The sequence below is a fragment of the Papaver somniferum genome, chromosome 1, assembly GCF_003573695.1.
Source record: "Papaver somniferum cultivar HN1 chromosome 1, ASM357369v1, whole genome shotgun sequence".
Lineage (NCBI taxonomy): Eukaryota > Viridiplantae > Streptophyta > Magnoliopsida > Ranunculales > Papaveraceae > Papaver > Papaver somniferum.
In genome coordinates, this window is record NC_039358.1 from 200,388,318 (window position 1) to 200,405,218 (window position 16,901).

A 16,901-nucleotide genomic window follows, 5' to 3' on the forward strand; every position below is an offset into this window, starting at 1 on the left:
TATCCATTGGATCTTTGCTTTCTTCTTCGGCTTCTGGTATTCCCTTAATCTCTTCGTCGTTGTCCAGGGGGAGGTCTGCTAAGAAATCCGCCAAAACTTGGGTTTTTCGAGAATGTTGAATTTCATGAATGATGTTGAATTGGTCCAGGTGGGTGTTCCACTTGGCTATTCTGCCCACTTTTCCAACGCTTTTGCGGACTGCTTCCAGTGGTGCTATGCATGGGACGCGGACGAAGTGAGTTAGGAAGTAGGTTCTCAGCTTTTGAGTAGCCCAAACCAATGCTAGGATAAGCTGTTCGATCTTTGTGTAGTTCCTTTCCGCAGAATTGAGGGTCTTACTGACGTAATAGATATGATGTTCTATCTTCGTATTGGTTTTAACCAACACTGCGCTGACTGCGTCTTCTGTTGCTGCTATGTACAATGCCAAAACCTCATCAGGATCCGGTTTCTGCAGGATCAGAATTGAAGCTAGGTGTTCTTTGATTTTTTGGAAGGCTTCTTCGCATTCGGCGGTCCATTCAAACTTACTCCCTTTTTTGAGAATATTGAAGAAATGTTTGCATTTGTCCGAGGATCGGGCAATAAATCTTCCCAAGGCTGCGATGGACCCATTAAGTTTCTGCACTTCTTTTAAATTCTTCGGGGACGGAATTTCTACTATGGCCTGAATCTTTACTGGGTCTACCTCAATGCCCCTTTTTGTTACCAGATACCCGAGGAATTTTCCCGAGGTGACGCCGAAAGTACATTTCTCTGGATTCATTTTCATGTGATGTTTTCTCATTGCTTCGAAGATATCTCTCAGATCCTGGTGGTGATCTTTGCGCAGCTTGCTTTTGACGAGCATATCGTCAATGTAAACTTCTAAGGTACTACCAATCCATGGCCTGAAGATAGCATCGACCATTCTTTGGTAAGTTGCCCCTGCGTTTCGAAGTCCGAAAGGCATTCTAGTGTAGCAATAAAGGCCATGTGGGGTGTAAAACGCTATGTGTGGCTGATCTTCTTCTGCCAGGGCTACTTGGTTGTAGCCAGAATGTCCATCCATGAATGACAGCTCTTCATATCCTTCTACCGCCTCTACCAGTTGATCTATGCTTGGCAAGGGATAGATGTCCTTTGGACATGCCTTGTTGAGGTTAGTAAAATCGATGCATATCCTAACCCCTCCATTTTTCTTAGGAACGACGACCATATTGGAGATCCACGTAGGGTACTTGACTTCCTTGATGAAACCTGCGTCTAGTAGTTTCCGAAGTTCTTTTTCCACGGCCTTATGATACTCCGGTGCAACTTTTCTTATTTTTTGCCTGAAAGGTGGTGTGCCTGGTTTGATGCGCAGCTCGTGTTGGATTACTTTTGGGTCAATCCCAGGCATATTTCCTAATTTCCAGGCGAATACATCCGCGTATTCTTTAAGTAATTTGATTAGAGAATCTTCTATTTTTTCGTCCATTATGGTCCCTACTTTGATCATCTTCGGGTTTTCTTCCGTTCCTATGTTGATTTCTTTTACGGGCTCTACTGGCGTGAACACCGGCTTCGGACCCCCGAGAACTGGGACGTTCTTTGATTGCTATTTAGTATGTTTCTGTCCTTCGTTGGCTTCTGAAGTACTTGTCTCTGTGTTTAGGACATTATCATCTTTGGTCAAACCCCTTCCTGTAGTTTCCTTGAGGAACAGGTCTATGGCCTTCTCTTTCGCGGCTTCTTTATTTTTAATTCTTCGGGTTTTTCGCTGCTCTTCTTGTTCGTTGTTGATGCGATCCTGAGTGTCTTGGCACTCCCTTGCAGAGACCCGATCTCCCTTGATTTCAATTACTCCCTCAGGTATAGGGAATCTGAGATATTGGTAGTACGTTGCCGCCACTCCCTTGAGTTTATGTAGCCACTTTCGTCCGATAATGGCGTTGTAGGGGGATGGGGCGTCAACCACGCTGAATCGTGTTTCTACTTTCATGGGTCCGGCGTTAACTTGCAACACGATGTCTCCCAATGGCTTCGTGGGTGAACCATTGAATCCGTAGATGTTGTAATAAGAGGTCATCAGCTGTTCTTCATGGAGTTTCATTCGTTTGAATGCGTCGTAGAATAGAACGTTTACTGAGCTTCCCCCGTCTATGAGGATCTTTTTGAGGTTACATCCGACCACTGGTAGTGTGAGGACCAGGGGGTCGTTATGGTCTTCCATGTCCTCTTCGATATCCTCAGCATCGAAAATAATAGGCGAGTCCATTCACTCTTTGTGCTCGTCCACCTCTATCCCATCGATCTTATACAATTCGCAGCGGTCTTCGAACTGCTTCCGTAACCTCTTTCCTATCTGTCCTGTGAGTGAGGGCCCTGCGGCTTCAGAACACGAAATGGTGTTGATTGTGCGGTTCCCTTCTGGAAGCTGGATTGGCTTGGTTCGTTTGGATCTATCCTCGGTGATATCCTTTCGTATGTACTGTTTGAGCTCGCCAGCATCGATTAATTTTTGGATCATTATTTTGAGGTTTTTACATTTTTCGGTCTGTTGTCCGTTGAAGCAGTGATATTCACAATAATCTTTAGACTTCTCGGTTCTCGAGGGCTGTTTTCCCTTAGACCATGGCCACTCCAGGTTTTCCCTTCCTTTGATCTCTCTCAGGATCCGAGCATAGCTAGCATTGAGCTTCGTGTAAACTTGATCTTCGAATTTTCGATCGCCTGTTCGTCGTTCGTCCCTTCGTTCCTTCATGTCTTCGTGAGGCCTCTCCGCTGAACAATTCCTTTTGGCCCCATTGGTTTGTTCTGCTGAATTGGTACGGTGAGACTTCTGCGTATGCCCTAGGGTTTTCACGCTAGATTTCTTCAAGACGAGCGTGATTTTCAATAATTATTCGAAGATCTCCCTCTGTCTTTGGTACGCTTCCATGAATCTCAACGAATAGTGGACTCATTCGGTCTAATCCCCACTTGTAGCAGTTGATACTTACCACCGGGTCCACACTCCCTATGGCTTGGCAGACCTTGTGCCATCTGTTAGTGTATTCCCTCGTGGTTTCCTTATAGCCGATTTCTAGCGAAAAGAGCTTATCCAATCCAGTATTAACAGCCTTGTTGTACATATAAGTTCTTAAGAACTTTTCTGCGAGTTGGTCGTAGGAGTGGATGGAGTCTGGCGGCAGATTATCAAACCAAGACAATGCCGATCCCTTCTGGCTCGATGGGAAGTACCTACAGAGTACTGCTTCATGTTGACTCCATCTAGCCAAGACACGGTTATAATACCGAATGTGTGCAGCGGGATCACTGGATCCGTCATAGCATTCAAATGTCGGACATGGCACTTGAGTGGAATAGGGGTGCTGGCCAGGCGATGAGTTAGGGGCGTGTAGTTAGCCTCTCTCAAGACCTCTTTTAACCTTCCCCCGCCTTGTCTAATTTTAACTGCCTGATCTCTGCCATCATTTCATCACGCAGCTCTTCCATCGCGCGATGGTGCCCTACGCTCTTCTGCTCGTGATAGCTTGACTCTCCGTCGTTATAATCCGGGTCGGATGCGCTACTACCCCTTGCCGATTTTCCATTTGCTGCTATGATGACTCTTCGGTCTCGGTTTGATTCTGGTGCCTTTGAACTTGCTTCATCGAGTTGTTGGCTCGTCTTTGTGCTTAGGGCAATCCGGTCTTTTAAATCCTGGTTTTCTCTGGCCAACAGAGCTATAGCATCTGCGTAAATCTTCTGGCTCTTCTTCAATTCCTCAAGCTCGGCCATCAATCGATGTGATTGGTTCGACCCCTGATTGGGAGTCCCAGCTCGTGCTACTACGGCAATGGTGCCGCCTTCTTCTATGGTTTGCACTAAAGGTGGGGGAGGTTCAGCTTCGATTGTCGGCATTTCCAGATCGGGCGAAGTTCCCATCTGGGCGTTAGAGCCGCCGGCACAGTTTGATTTTGCTCGTTTGTTGATGGCATTCCGAAGGTCGGCGGGTGCGCGAGTTGGTGTGTTCTGGATTCATCCACCCTTTCTTTTGGTTGGTGAAATTGATTCGTAGCAAAAGTTTTACTGGCTTCCGCAGCCTTTGGGGCAGCCGCTGTCGTACTATACTTTGTTGCCGCTGCTCTGAGGGTCGCGGCTGCGACGGAGTTAGCGTTCATAGGCGAAGTGATTTCCGCAGTGTCCTGCCTCTGACTGGTCATTTTGGCTTTGTCTCCTTTCTGCTTGCTCCGGGTGATGATCGGGGTTGTCCTTGGTGCTTCCTTTGACGTGACTTTGGATTTTCCTGCTTCCTGCATCTTTTCCATCGTGGGTCCTTTTGTCGCTTTTGTTTTCTTTCTGCACACAAGGGAATTTCAAACAGCGAGAAACAGAAATGTCCGTGCGGATCGGGTTAGTTTACAAAATTCCTTACTCCAAGACCGGGAAAAACTGCCCGAGGGCCACAGAACTTTTAAAAATGCGGATTCATTGAAGGTACGCGGGAACGTGAAAGGATCCCCTTGAAAATCCACGTAGATCTTTTTGAAATTTTTTGAAAGCGACCCACTGGAAAGCGAGGTCCGTGCGAGATCTAAAAAATGTAAATCCATGGATCTAAGCGATAAATATTTTAACCAGTTTAAATAGCTTCGACAGATACTGCCAGGACCATCGAAGATAACGGGTGCGTTTTTGAATATAGTAAAGTTAACAAAAGGTAAATACTGCTAGAGCTGATGAAATAGAGCAATCATATGCTAATTTAATATGAAATCACAGGATAGGATAAATCTTTTACCGGGACGAAGTCCCTGTTTCTAGCGCCAAATTGTGAACACGTAAATCACGAAGGCATCTATATGTTCACAAACAATATTCGCACTCTAGGTACGGACTCGCACTGATAATACAATGGCATTGATTCCTTGGCTCCAAACCTTCGGGTTTATCATAGCCTCATCCAATAACATCGAGAGGGCGTTTACGTAGGGGAAGATAAAGAAAACGAAGCATAAAAGTAAAACTCATGGAGCGTTAGGCAAATATAAAGTGCTGAAATGTAAATAAGACTGGGATTTACGTGGTTCAGCACTAAGGCCTACATCCACGGGGTTGTTGTTTCACTATATACTTGATGGTTACAAAGATAGTCGAGTGACTTTGGGGTTTACATAGATCTGTATATGTAAAGGACTAACTTACACTCACAATCTTCTCTCTCCTTCCCTTCCTCAATTTTCCGATCCCCTTACTCTTGGTGGAGAGGGGGTATTTATAGGGTTAGAGTGTGGGACCCATCTCTGAGGACCGTTGGAACCTTATCTTCTTGTGTTTGTGTCCATCACGCGGGGGTTCGTTTATTACTTCATCACGCAGAGTCGTCCTCGTTCGTTCCACGGGTTGATCGACACGTATGGCTCAGAGTGTTTAATGCGGGTAGTTGAGGTGCCTGCTCGTGTCAGGCAAGTGTCTTCTGCCCCTGTCACATCCATGTCAGTTCATTTTCTCTCCACCGTTGATCTTGGCTTCTTTTGGGGATGAGATAAAGTAACTCTTCGGGAGTTATCTGGTGCTCCGCAGTACATCGTGTTACCGGTACGTCTTTTTAACTTCTGCCCTTAGATTTGTTCGGGCAAAGATCCAACGTCGGCGGGATGGGCATCTTGGCTGTGGGCACATGTCATCATGCTTTGATGACTTTGTCCGCATGCTCTCCACGTATGTTCCTATATACACGTGTTTGATGATGAAATATGTGCACACAATTTGCCCCTTTTTTTCGGGCTTGAGTGTTTAGTGGGAGCATTGAAGAAAACAGTCGTTACATATTCTTCCTCTCTCCTAATAACTTCTCCTAGAGACTTGGGCATGTTTCTTATTCGTGCATTAACTGCTCATTTAATGGGCACGTTTCCCATTCCTCCCTTAACTTTCTTCTCTTTCTTTCGAGTATATTAAGGAGGGGAGAAAAGCTATATGTTCCGCTGCTGCATTTTTTTTGTATGTTTGGTTTTGGGCCACTCATGATGGAGACGAAAGAAAAATTCCAAGAACAAAAAACGCTATTGTTATTAGTAGTATATCAATAGCTTACTGTAGCGGATTACTTTACGTGACTCTTGTTTGGAGCACTGCAACAGTAATATCGGTGCTGGAAAAAGATTATGGTAGAAAAGCCATCATAAAGAGTATAAAATTGATATGGGGCAAAACAATGGTTTCATTTGCCGTCTGTTTGGTGCTTGCAATTGCTATTACTGGTATAGTTACCCCTTCGATCAGTTCGTGGTTATTGGAAAGATATCGAGTTTAACAGGTACAATATTTCTAGGAATCGCTTGTTATTTGTTGATGATTGTTCTCCTTCACTTTAGTCTTGTCATCCAGGCGATCATCTACTTCGTTTGCAGATCTTACCACAATGAAGAGATAGCGAATGTTGCTCAACACCTTGAAGGAGGCCCTAATGCTCATATAGTTAGGGGAAAAGATGTTCAATTAGAGCCTCCCGCATTGGTTTGATATTTTTGTGTCAAATTATGTAACATATTCTTTAATTTTTTGTTATTTGTATTTTGGTTGTGTTGTAAGCTATTACCAATTGGTTAATACTACCTTTAATTTTTCTGTAAACCACGAAACGAAAATCTATCTATGTCAATTGTGATGGTTTCGACTAAATTTTGTATAAAATTCTTTCCTAAGGCGATTTGCTTTGTCTATATCCAAAAAACAATCTATACACAGCCCCCCGAGTTGCGTGACGGAATATCCAACCTGATATGAGCCTGAGTTATTGCTTGAAACAATTGGTTAAAAGACTTGAAAGCAAATAGGATAAGCTTTACACGATTTGCAAATGAATGGCTAAGGTTCGCAATTGAAAAAATCTAAAAGACAAAAACCCTCAAAGACCCCACTTGACTTGCACGTGGCTCCAAGAATTAAGTGTGGTATGCCACTTTTATTACTGTCTATCTCTTCAGTTCCCATTCGTGTTGGTCCAGACTTTTAAATCACAGAACGGCTTTTCTTTAACCAAGGAAGATTGATTTATGAGTTTCTCATGATTTCGTACTATGTAGTCGATGGACTTGAAAATTCAAATGTACTTATGTTACATGTAATGTATGGAAGCAAGTAAAAACCAGTCGATAAGATAGACTTGCAGGGGGGACGAGTACCTAGTTTGCTATTTTACATTAATTGAAAGGTTGCAATTGCACGCTCTTATCATATTTTGGGCCTTACTCGTATATTTTTGTGCCTTGAGCCCGGTAGTTTCGGATTGAGTAAGAAGCATGAGAAAAACAGAAAAAACTGACTAAAAAGCAATTACACGTGGGTAATTTGTACCCAGGGAGTCATCAAATATAATTTGGCTAATAAAAGGTGGGAAAGTCTGGTCCCAGACTGAAGTTGACAGGTTTACTGCTCGATTTCCGTCCGCTGCGTAGTTTTTCAGACCGTCTGCTGCTTGATTGCCTTCTCTATAATTGTGTTGAATTGTGTATTGAGGAATTTGTTGCATTCTTTGTTTTATTTATGTGATCATTTCTGCAACATACCACGGAGCTTCGAGATCTTTTTTAAAGAATCGCATCAGGTTTTCTGAATCTGTCTCAAAGATGACTTTTGACCATTGTCTTTCCATTGCTGTCCTTGAAGCTAGCAGCATCGCCCAAGTCTCAACTATTAGCGTCGTAGTGATACCTAGAGGTTGATCTAGAGCCATTATAGTTTGAACCGTCGAATCCCTGCAAATAAAACATGCTCCTGCCATTCCCGGGTGTCCTCTAGAAGCCCCATCCGTGTTGATTTTTGTCCAATCCGGATCTGGTCTGGTCCATCCTGCCAATATCGTTGTTGTTTCTCTGGTATTTGTTTGGGGTTCTCTGGATGGTGTATCCCCAGGTAAAAATGGGGGTAGAACTTGTTTTGCTCATTCAAACTCTTGTTGTTGTTGGAGGGTAAGTGCCAAGATGTTGTCTGGTGTTGTGCGATTTTGCCGGAAAACTAAATCATTTCTGGACATCCAAATGTTTCAGAAAAGAAAACAACAAGCTGATATATAGGGGTCAAGGCTAGTGTTTTGTAAAATTTGGGTGATGGTTGTTTGATTGTTTATAGTGATATGTGAGTTGATGTTGTTTTGGTTTGTTGATATGCGAGATAATAGGAGGTTCCACTGTTGGTATTGGGCGGTGAATACACTTTTGCTCCATTGTTTCCAGTTCAGCGTTGCATCTGGGGCATTTGTTGGAATTTGTGATGTTAATGCGGTGTAAAAGAGAGAAAGTCGGAAGACCTTCATTTATGGTTTTCCACAAGAAAAGCTGAATTTTTGGTGGACAAGGTAAGTTCCACAAGAATTTAGTGGGAGGTAGGGGGTTTATGTTGTGCTGGGTGTCTTGTTGTTGTATTAAACAATTGTACCCAGTGGCAGTAGTGTATTTTTTTAGATTTTGATTGTGGCCATAAGATTTTATCGGGAGGAATATCCAGGGGAAGGTGTATGTTTAATATGTTTTGGATAGCGGTAGGTGGGAGGTGATTCAGTTGATCATGGTTCCAGTTATGGGTGGAGGGGTCAATAAGATTAGAAACTGATTGTATTGGGTAGCATTAGTCTGGGTTTAGGTTTTGATGGTGAGGTAACCAATTTTCTTGGATAGGTGTGTCTACACCATTTCTGATACGGTGGAAAATGAGTTTTTGTAATGTAGGAATGATAGATGCCATTTGTTTCCACCTTGGGCTGGAAGAGGAAGGTATTGGAGTGTTTTCCTGAAAGATTGGTTGATTTCGAAGATATTTCTCATTATATAATTTGGAGAAAATGGAATTAGGTTGGTCGTGCATGTTCCATATTCTTTTCATGAATATGGATTTGTTGTGGTGACTACTTTTCCTTGTGACAAGACCTTCTTTTGTTATTGGTTTATTTAGCTTGGTCCATCCTATTGGGTGGAGTTTTTTAACTGTTAAATCATGGATCCATAAAAAATTCCTAGCAATTCGATCTATTTGTGTATATGAATAGGAAATAATTGTGTTTGTATTTTAATGAGGTAGGTTTGAGGTAGGAATTAAAGAGGTGGGTTGAGTTAGGAATTAAAGAGGATGGATGACTATGCAAACACAATTATTCCCTATTCATATTCACAATTATTCTTGATGGATGAGGTGGTTTGAGGTAGGAATTAAATAGGTTTTAATGAGTACTAACCTTCCTTATTGATTAAGGAATTTAGTCATCCATCCTTGAGCTTTCCTCGCCATACGTTGAAGAAGTGGGTCGAAGATGTGACTAGAGGTTTTCTCGTTTCTAAACAGAACTCCCGGGTATTGGCGATGATGGCATGTCAAAAAATTGTTTAATAGCGCCCAGCTGATTTTTTTGGAGTCTTGGATGGTGAATTACTGTTGATTTTGCTGTGTTAATTTCCTGACCCGCCGAAGAACTGTAGGATTGAAGTAGTCTCTTGAGGTGAGTATTTCCTTCCCGAGATGCCTTTTAAGTGATTAGTAGATCATCCGCGTACATTAAATGCACAATCGGTGGAGCTTTTTGAGAAACGTTGAGCCCTTGTATAAGGTTTTGGGCTTCCAGATTTCCTAAGTTGGTTGATAGGATTTCCGCACATATTATGAAGATATAGGAAGAAAGAGGATCACATTATCTAATGCCTCTCGTAGGGGTGATGTATCCGTGAGGGGTACCATTGATGTTAATTGAATAGGTAACTGTAGTGATACATAACATAATATAATCTACAAATCTGGTTGGAAATCCAAAGTTTGTGAATGCCTTTTTGATGAATTCCCAATCTAAACTATCATAAGCTTTCTTAATATCTAATTTCAAGGCTATTTTTGGATCTTTGGTACGAGCGGAAGTTTTAATATGATGGAATAGTTCTCCAGCAATTGCTATGTATCACGCATAGATCTTTGAGGGACGAAGGCGCTCTGATATGGACTGATGAGAAATGGGAGGAGAGGGTATAAGCGATTTACCAGGATTTTTGATATTACTTTGTATACTACATTGCAAAGGCTGGTTGGTCTGAATTGGCAAGGTTTTGATGGATGCTCGTTTTTTGGTATGAGGGTGATATTGGTATGATTCATGAGTGGGTGTATGATTAATGTGCTAAAAAAATTGTGAATCATGGCTATTAATTGACGGTGTGTGGTATCCCAAAAAACCTTGAAAAACTTACTAGTGTATCCATCAGGTCCCGACACGCTTTCAGAGTTAATGGAGAATAACGCTTATTTGATTTCCGTTGTAGTCACCTCTTCTGTTAATTTGGTGCATTGTCTTGAAGATAGTCTGAGTGTGATTTGTGCAAAGATCTCTTCGTCTATTGTTGTGCTTTGGGCTGTAAATTGATCAGTAAATGATCGAGGATGATTCGGATTACCTGGTTTTTATTGTTGACCCAGTTGTTTTGCGGATCTTGCAATTGTTGTATGTTGTTACAACTTCGATGAATGGTGGTTTTTGTGTGGATCAACATATGAATGATGGGCTCGAAGATGCTTTTCTTGATTTAGCCTGTAGTCTAGATCAACATATGAATTTGAGTTATTGATTTCTTGATTAGTTTTTAGGGAATAATGAAAAATGAAAGGTTCAAATTAGTTTCTACCAGTAGTATGCTATTTTAACTATTGGATTGATGTGAAAAATTTGTTGCTTCAAAAGAATGTACACAAACGTTAAATAGTCCTTTTTTTTCCAAATTAATTGGAGGTCAAATTATCTTCTTTTCCTTGGTCAATATAGGTTGCATAGTCAACGTACCGAAACAGAGTGAGTGAAAATTATTGCTGGCTTAATCCTCCGCCTTCAGATATGGTGCAAAAAAAAGTCCCATTCAGGCATTCAGCAAGTGGAACCATTTGCAGCTATCTTGAATAGCAGACTTTTGCGACTCAAATCAGTGTCAGCCCACATTATTTGTACAGGCACCCACCAGTGGCACCACCATTTATGTGCAGACTAGTTGAATTGCTTTGCACAATTTGCAAATGAGTGGCTAAGGTTTGCAATTAGAATAATCTAAAATCCTCGAACACCCTATTTGACTTGTGAGATCCCAGAATTAAGTGTTGTGTGCCCCTTGCATTAATGTTCTTTGTCACTCAGTTCTCGATCCATGTTGATCCATTAAACGATTTTTACAATGGTCTGTATTTTTCTTTTAAACGTCGTGATCTTTGTCAATTTCCGTTAAATTTCCCTCGCATTTTAAGAAATTAAGGTCTGCAATGTTCAACCATTGAGTTGTGTATATAATAAATATGTTCAAGTAGTCCTTCAGAAGATTTATCCATATAGCTAGTTTTGATTTCATCGTCATAAACTTATCATTCTATAAACTCATGTATTGTTACTAGAATTGCAAAATCATGAATACAAAACCAGCAAACAAATCAATGGGATTTTTTGCATGTATAAGGAAGCGTTCAGGATTACATTCTCAAGGAAAAAGATCTTTTCGCAAGTCACGCTAACTGCAGTCCTTCCACTATCGATTATCTTGTTATCTTCAATACAAGTCTCCTACTTCATCGGTTATCCAATCAACGTAAACTCTAGAGGAATTGGTCACTGGGTATTTGAACTTCTTTATGCAATCTTCACCCTCTTTTTCACCCTCTTGACAACTTCTATGGTAGTGTACATTGTTGCTTGTATCTATACATCCAGAGATATTACATTCAAGAGAGTCATCGGGGTATTCCCAAAGGTATGGGGCAGACTTATCGTAACATTTTTGTGGTGTCTTCTCGTTTGGGTTATATACACCGGCGTGGCTATTGGATTGTTTCTTTGGTTTTTCCTCAGCGTCAATGATGGAGGTCAAGAGAACGACAAAGTTCTGATATTCGGTATTTGTCTATTCATCCCTTTCATGATCGGATCAGTTTACATGGAGAATGTTTGGAGTGTTGCAATGGTAATCTCGGTTTTGGAAGACGATTACGGTAGAAAAGCACTGGGAAAGAGTATGAAACTGATAAAAGGTAAAGTTTGGGTCTCCTCTTCTGTTTTTCTGACGCTTCATTTCGCTTTGTCTGGTGTTGTATTCGCATTCTCATTACTGGTGGTTTACGGGGATATATTGAGTTTAGAGCGCAAAATATATGTGGGAATAGCTTGTTCTGTGTTGCTGATGCTTTTGATTCATTTTACTCTTGTAATACAAACGATTTTCTACTTTGTTTGTAAATCATATAACGACGAGGACTCGTCAAACGTTGCTAAACATTTAGACGTTGGTTATGCCAATTTGGTTAGCGACATTCAAATACAAAGAGCTTCTGTTTGATGCGGTTTATCGGTTAATTTGTGAAAAGTTGCGTCATTTGGTTAATAGTAATAATTCACGTATTTTCTTGAAACTTTTCTTTATTTAAAATGTTAAAGCTTTATTAAATGAAAAGAAAATTACATAAAGAAGATTCTACCAATGAAATGACATAAAAGCCATGCTTCACCAACTAGAAGAATTATCCCTCGTATAACTTTTTTCTCTCTCTTTCGAGTTTGCTCTGCGACCCGGTATCCTTGAGAGTTTGTAACCGATCCACCATTAATAACCTTCTTCTGTCTTCATAGTCTGGTCTTCTATATCAACAAATCAGCTAAGTCGAACCTGAATCAAAATGATTTTTCAATTTGATGTTGGTTGAATAGGGATTGCTTTGCAGATGAAGGATTCGGAAGAAATGTATTCTTCATACCTCTTGAGTTTCTAGATGTATTTGGTCGAGTATATGAAAACCTAATTATTCCAGAAGCCAGAAACTGGGTTGAGTTCTTGAAATCTCTCTCCGATTTTCCTCCTATAAGTACCCATAAGTTTCAAAGCATCGTACCTTTGTTTTCAGTTTAGTTCGTCCTCTTCTGTTTGTGGTACCTAGATTGGAAAAAATAGTAACATCCAAAATCAATTCTGAATCTTTGTTCTCTCACCACCCTTGCTGATTTAGTTTAAATCTCATTAATTTACCTTTCTACAGCAAAATCATCCCAAACAGTTTCCACGGTCAGTCCTCATATGACCAAACCCCAATCAACATCATCTACATCACGCCACAATCTGTTTTCTTATTTCCATAATACTAGCCCTTATAACTATCGGTTTTTATTTGATGGATTTATCACAACTCCTTTGTACTTCAAATGGAGCCACATCTGGATCTCCAAGTTGATATAAATAAAGAGATTTAAAGTTATGGATACACAAGTGCTAGTAAATCAGCAACCAAAGAAGATAGTTAATCAACAAAGAGAAATTAGTTCGGTTGCAAATCTGGAAGAGAAAACAATATTTTTGGTAATACTCCATCTGCAAACTGGTGGTGGTTGGAAATCCTGGGATATTGATCTGCATATCCACCGAATCGAAGAAATTCAATATCAAAACTCGGTTCAAACCGGATCTACCAAGAAAAATACAGTCATAATTAAGTGTTTTACGGGGAAGATGACATTACTATCTTCTTCATTTTTTTTCACTTTCTTCGGCGAACAGTTTGGCCGAGTCAATGGAAACTCGGGTTACGGAATCGGAAGCAATCTCAATGGGAAATACCAATTTGATTCGACCCGGAATAATGTGGATACGGGTCACATTATCTCTACTGAGGACATATATCGCTTCGGGGGAAGAGCCTGTCTACCTTTCTGCTGTGGTTTCCGACAATGAAAAAGTTAAGGGTCCGTTTGGACGACACGTAGAAACTTTTGCACATAAGGATATGGGACACAAGATGGATCATCACGTGGAGGTGTATTATCCCGTGGAAGTATATTACCCCATGATGTAAAAATGGAAGCATAATCCCTTATGTTTTTTAAATAAGTGTTTTAAATTTCTTAGTATGGGTCCAGCTATAGTGAAGTTCAACTCCTTTAGTTGCTTCAACTATGTGTCGGTTTTAGTTAGTATGTCATTTAGTAGCTTTGTGTTTGTGTCTGTTTTAGTTACTATGTCCGCAAACTTGTCTGCAATTATGTGTACTAGTTACTATGAAAATCTAGTTCTAGGTGAAGATTTGAAAATTGGTCAGACAACAATTCACTTTGCAGGTTTAAGATCCATTCGACTCCGGAAACGATTCTACATCAGCTTGCTTACACAACAACTTGTACATATGCCATCCTCAGATCCAGTACCAAGTGATCTCTCTCTCCACGACGACTTTCTCCGGAGGGTACTTAGTTTACCAACTAGGGATGACGACTGCAAGGAAATTGGGATTGGTTATCTCCGGCGGGTACTTCGTTTTCCAACTAGGGATGACAAAGTCTTGGAACTGTTGCGTTCAAAAAATTCTGGGCTGCTCTTATGGGTAGTCTTTCTAGAAGAGCTAATAGTCTTAGCCTTCGCCTTCTACCACTCTCGAAGTAGAGTGTATCACCACACCTCCAACAAGCAGCTGACATGGGAATCAAGAAGAATTTGGGTGCGTCGTACAACCATGCAATCTCATATCACCAACAAGCCAGAGAAGTCCCTAATCGCGTTGTCTAACATGTTTCTATGTAAGTTATGCTTGGAAAAACCGAAAAAGACCTCTAAACCAAAAGCGGATATCACCCTACCACAACCTTTACCTCTTAGGACCCTAGGAGATAAAATCTGTTCTGATATTCCAACTATGTAAGTTTGGTTTCTTAAATAAATAAATCCCAACCTTCAAATATAAAATGACATAAAAGCCAAACCTTGAAATTAGAAGAGAAAACTAAGGCAACAGCCTGTCAGCCTATCAAGAATGCAAGCAGAGAGACAACTATTTCACTGCCTCCAGACCCTTTGTACTTCCTCTTGGCAAGGTTCTCTTGCCATGACCCAATAACTGGTTCCTAGTTTCACCATTCTAAAAGAGTTTAGCACGATACTTTTCAGTTTTTGAGGTCCCGTAACTATCGACGTGCCCCCATAGATGATCATCACGTGGAGGTATATTATCCCGTGCCTTCTACCACTCTCGAAGTAGAGTGTATCACCACACCGCCAACAAGCAGCTGACATCGGAATCAAGAAGAATCTGGGTGCTTCATACAACCATGCAATCTCATATCACCAACAAGCCAGATAAATCCCTAATCGCATTGTCTAACATGTTTCTATGTAAGTTATGTAAGTTATGCTTGGAAAAACCGAGAAAGACCTCTAAACCAAAAGCGGATATCACCCTACCACAACCTTTACCTCTTAGGACCCTAGGAGATAAAATCTGTTCTGATATTCCAACTATGTAAGTTTGGTTTCTTAAATAAATAAATTCCAACCTTCAAATATAAAATGACATAAAAGCCAAACCTTGAAATTAGAAGAGAAAACTAAGGCAACAGCCTGTCATCCTATCAAGAATGCAAGCAGAGAGACAACTATTTCACTGCCTCCAGACCCTTTGTACTTCCTCTTGGCAAGGTTCTCTTGCCATGACCCAATAACTGGTTCCTAGTTTCACCATTCTAAAAGAGTTTAGCACGATACTTTTCAGTTTTTGAGGTCCCGTAACTATCGACGTGCCCCCATAGATGTTCTCCATCCCTCCGAGAGGAACACCTATTTTCTTGGAACTGATGACCATTAAAATTTATTTTTTAGATCAGTTAACCAATAATATTTCCATAACAATACCCTCATTCTTTTGCGTGGAATAAATTTATCCAGCCTAAAAATAACTTTTCTATGTGGATGGCGGTTAAACACAATTGTTAGACTTAATAGATAAAGGGGGTTTAATATTTCGGACTGTACTCATTTTTGATAGACACATCAAGGTCCTAAAAAATCAGTTTCAAATCCGTTACTATTTGAATAAACATTGATAGCAGAAGACATCCAATGCCATTTTGGAGAATGGGGAGTAACAGGAGGCGCAGATCTAGCTTTTAGCTGGGCCAAGGAAAAGAAGCACATGAACATTGAAATACATTCTGAATCCAGGGAAATTTTGTTAAGGTTTCAAACTCTTTTCTAAGAGGCAATCAAGGGGAGATTCAATCTCAGTCACTATGAAGACTCAAGAAACAATGAGGAAGACAATCACTCAAGAATTAACCCAATATCTTTGTGTTAACTAGTCTTAAAATTATCCATAGATTTCAAAATTTGGATACACTTAATCTAGCTATCATTTGTAAGAACAATGAAAGAAGGCTTGGCACAAGCACTGCTGATTCTTTGTATGGTTCTTAGACTTTTGTCTAAGTTTTTTCTATAAAAAAAAGTATCCGTTATTATTTGGTTTTATTCACAAAATGACATTCAACGTGTAAAATGGTGTGAGAATAAAACTGTGAAAGGATCCTCCTTGTGAACATGAACAGTAAATAACATATTTATTAGTGGTATAAGGCTTGGATTGGTGTATATATAATTTTGAAGTAAAGGATATGATAATGGTAATTTGGCTACGACATGGAAAACTTTATACGAGGAGTAAATTAGTGTTTGAATCGTTGATTTTGTTCGTGTAATTTTGAGTTTGGGTCGTTGACCTGTTAGTCAATTGGATTTTCTGGTCAAATCGTCAAGAGAGTGAACGTCCATTAAGTGTAATATTTACACGTTTACCATTATACTAAATCGGTTTCGAAAATTTAAATGAACGGTCGTGTGTGGTCGCATCAACTAGGGTTTCTTTCTTTACCACCTTCATCAGACATCAGATCCACCTCCTTCCCATCATCATCATCATAAACTGCATCAATAATACCTTTAGGAGTAATCGCAACCAAGTTCTTGACTATACTATGAGAAGATTTGGCTTCAGCAATTTCTGGAGAAAGTGGATACGTTGGTGCATCTCCAACGTAAGGTTTTCTGTCTCTCTTAATGGTTCATGTTCTGCTTTATTTAGAAGTGGAAAAGGTGTAAGACAAGGTGACCCAATTTCACCTTTCTTATTCATTC

The 16,901-nt window shown here is 40.5% G+C and overlaps 1 protein-coding gene across 1 annotated transcript; it reads left to right on the forward strand.

Moving 5' to 3' along the window:
- The first annotated feature begins 11,633 nt into the window (after positions 1 to 11,633).
- Positions 11,634 to 12,293, forward strand: LOC113357836. The gene has a single exon (XM_026601329.1). The coding sequence runs from the start codon at positions 11,634 to 11,636 to the stop codon at positions 12,291 to 12,293; it is 660 nt and encodes a 219-aa protein (XP_026457114.1).
- Positions 12,294 to 16,901: the final 4,608 nt, after the last annotated feature.

Coding starts and splice junctions, on each gene's coding strand:
- LOC113357836 (XM_026601329.1), top strand. CDS start 11,634: ATGGTAGTGTACATTGTTGCTTGTATCTATACATCCAGAGATATTACA.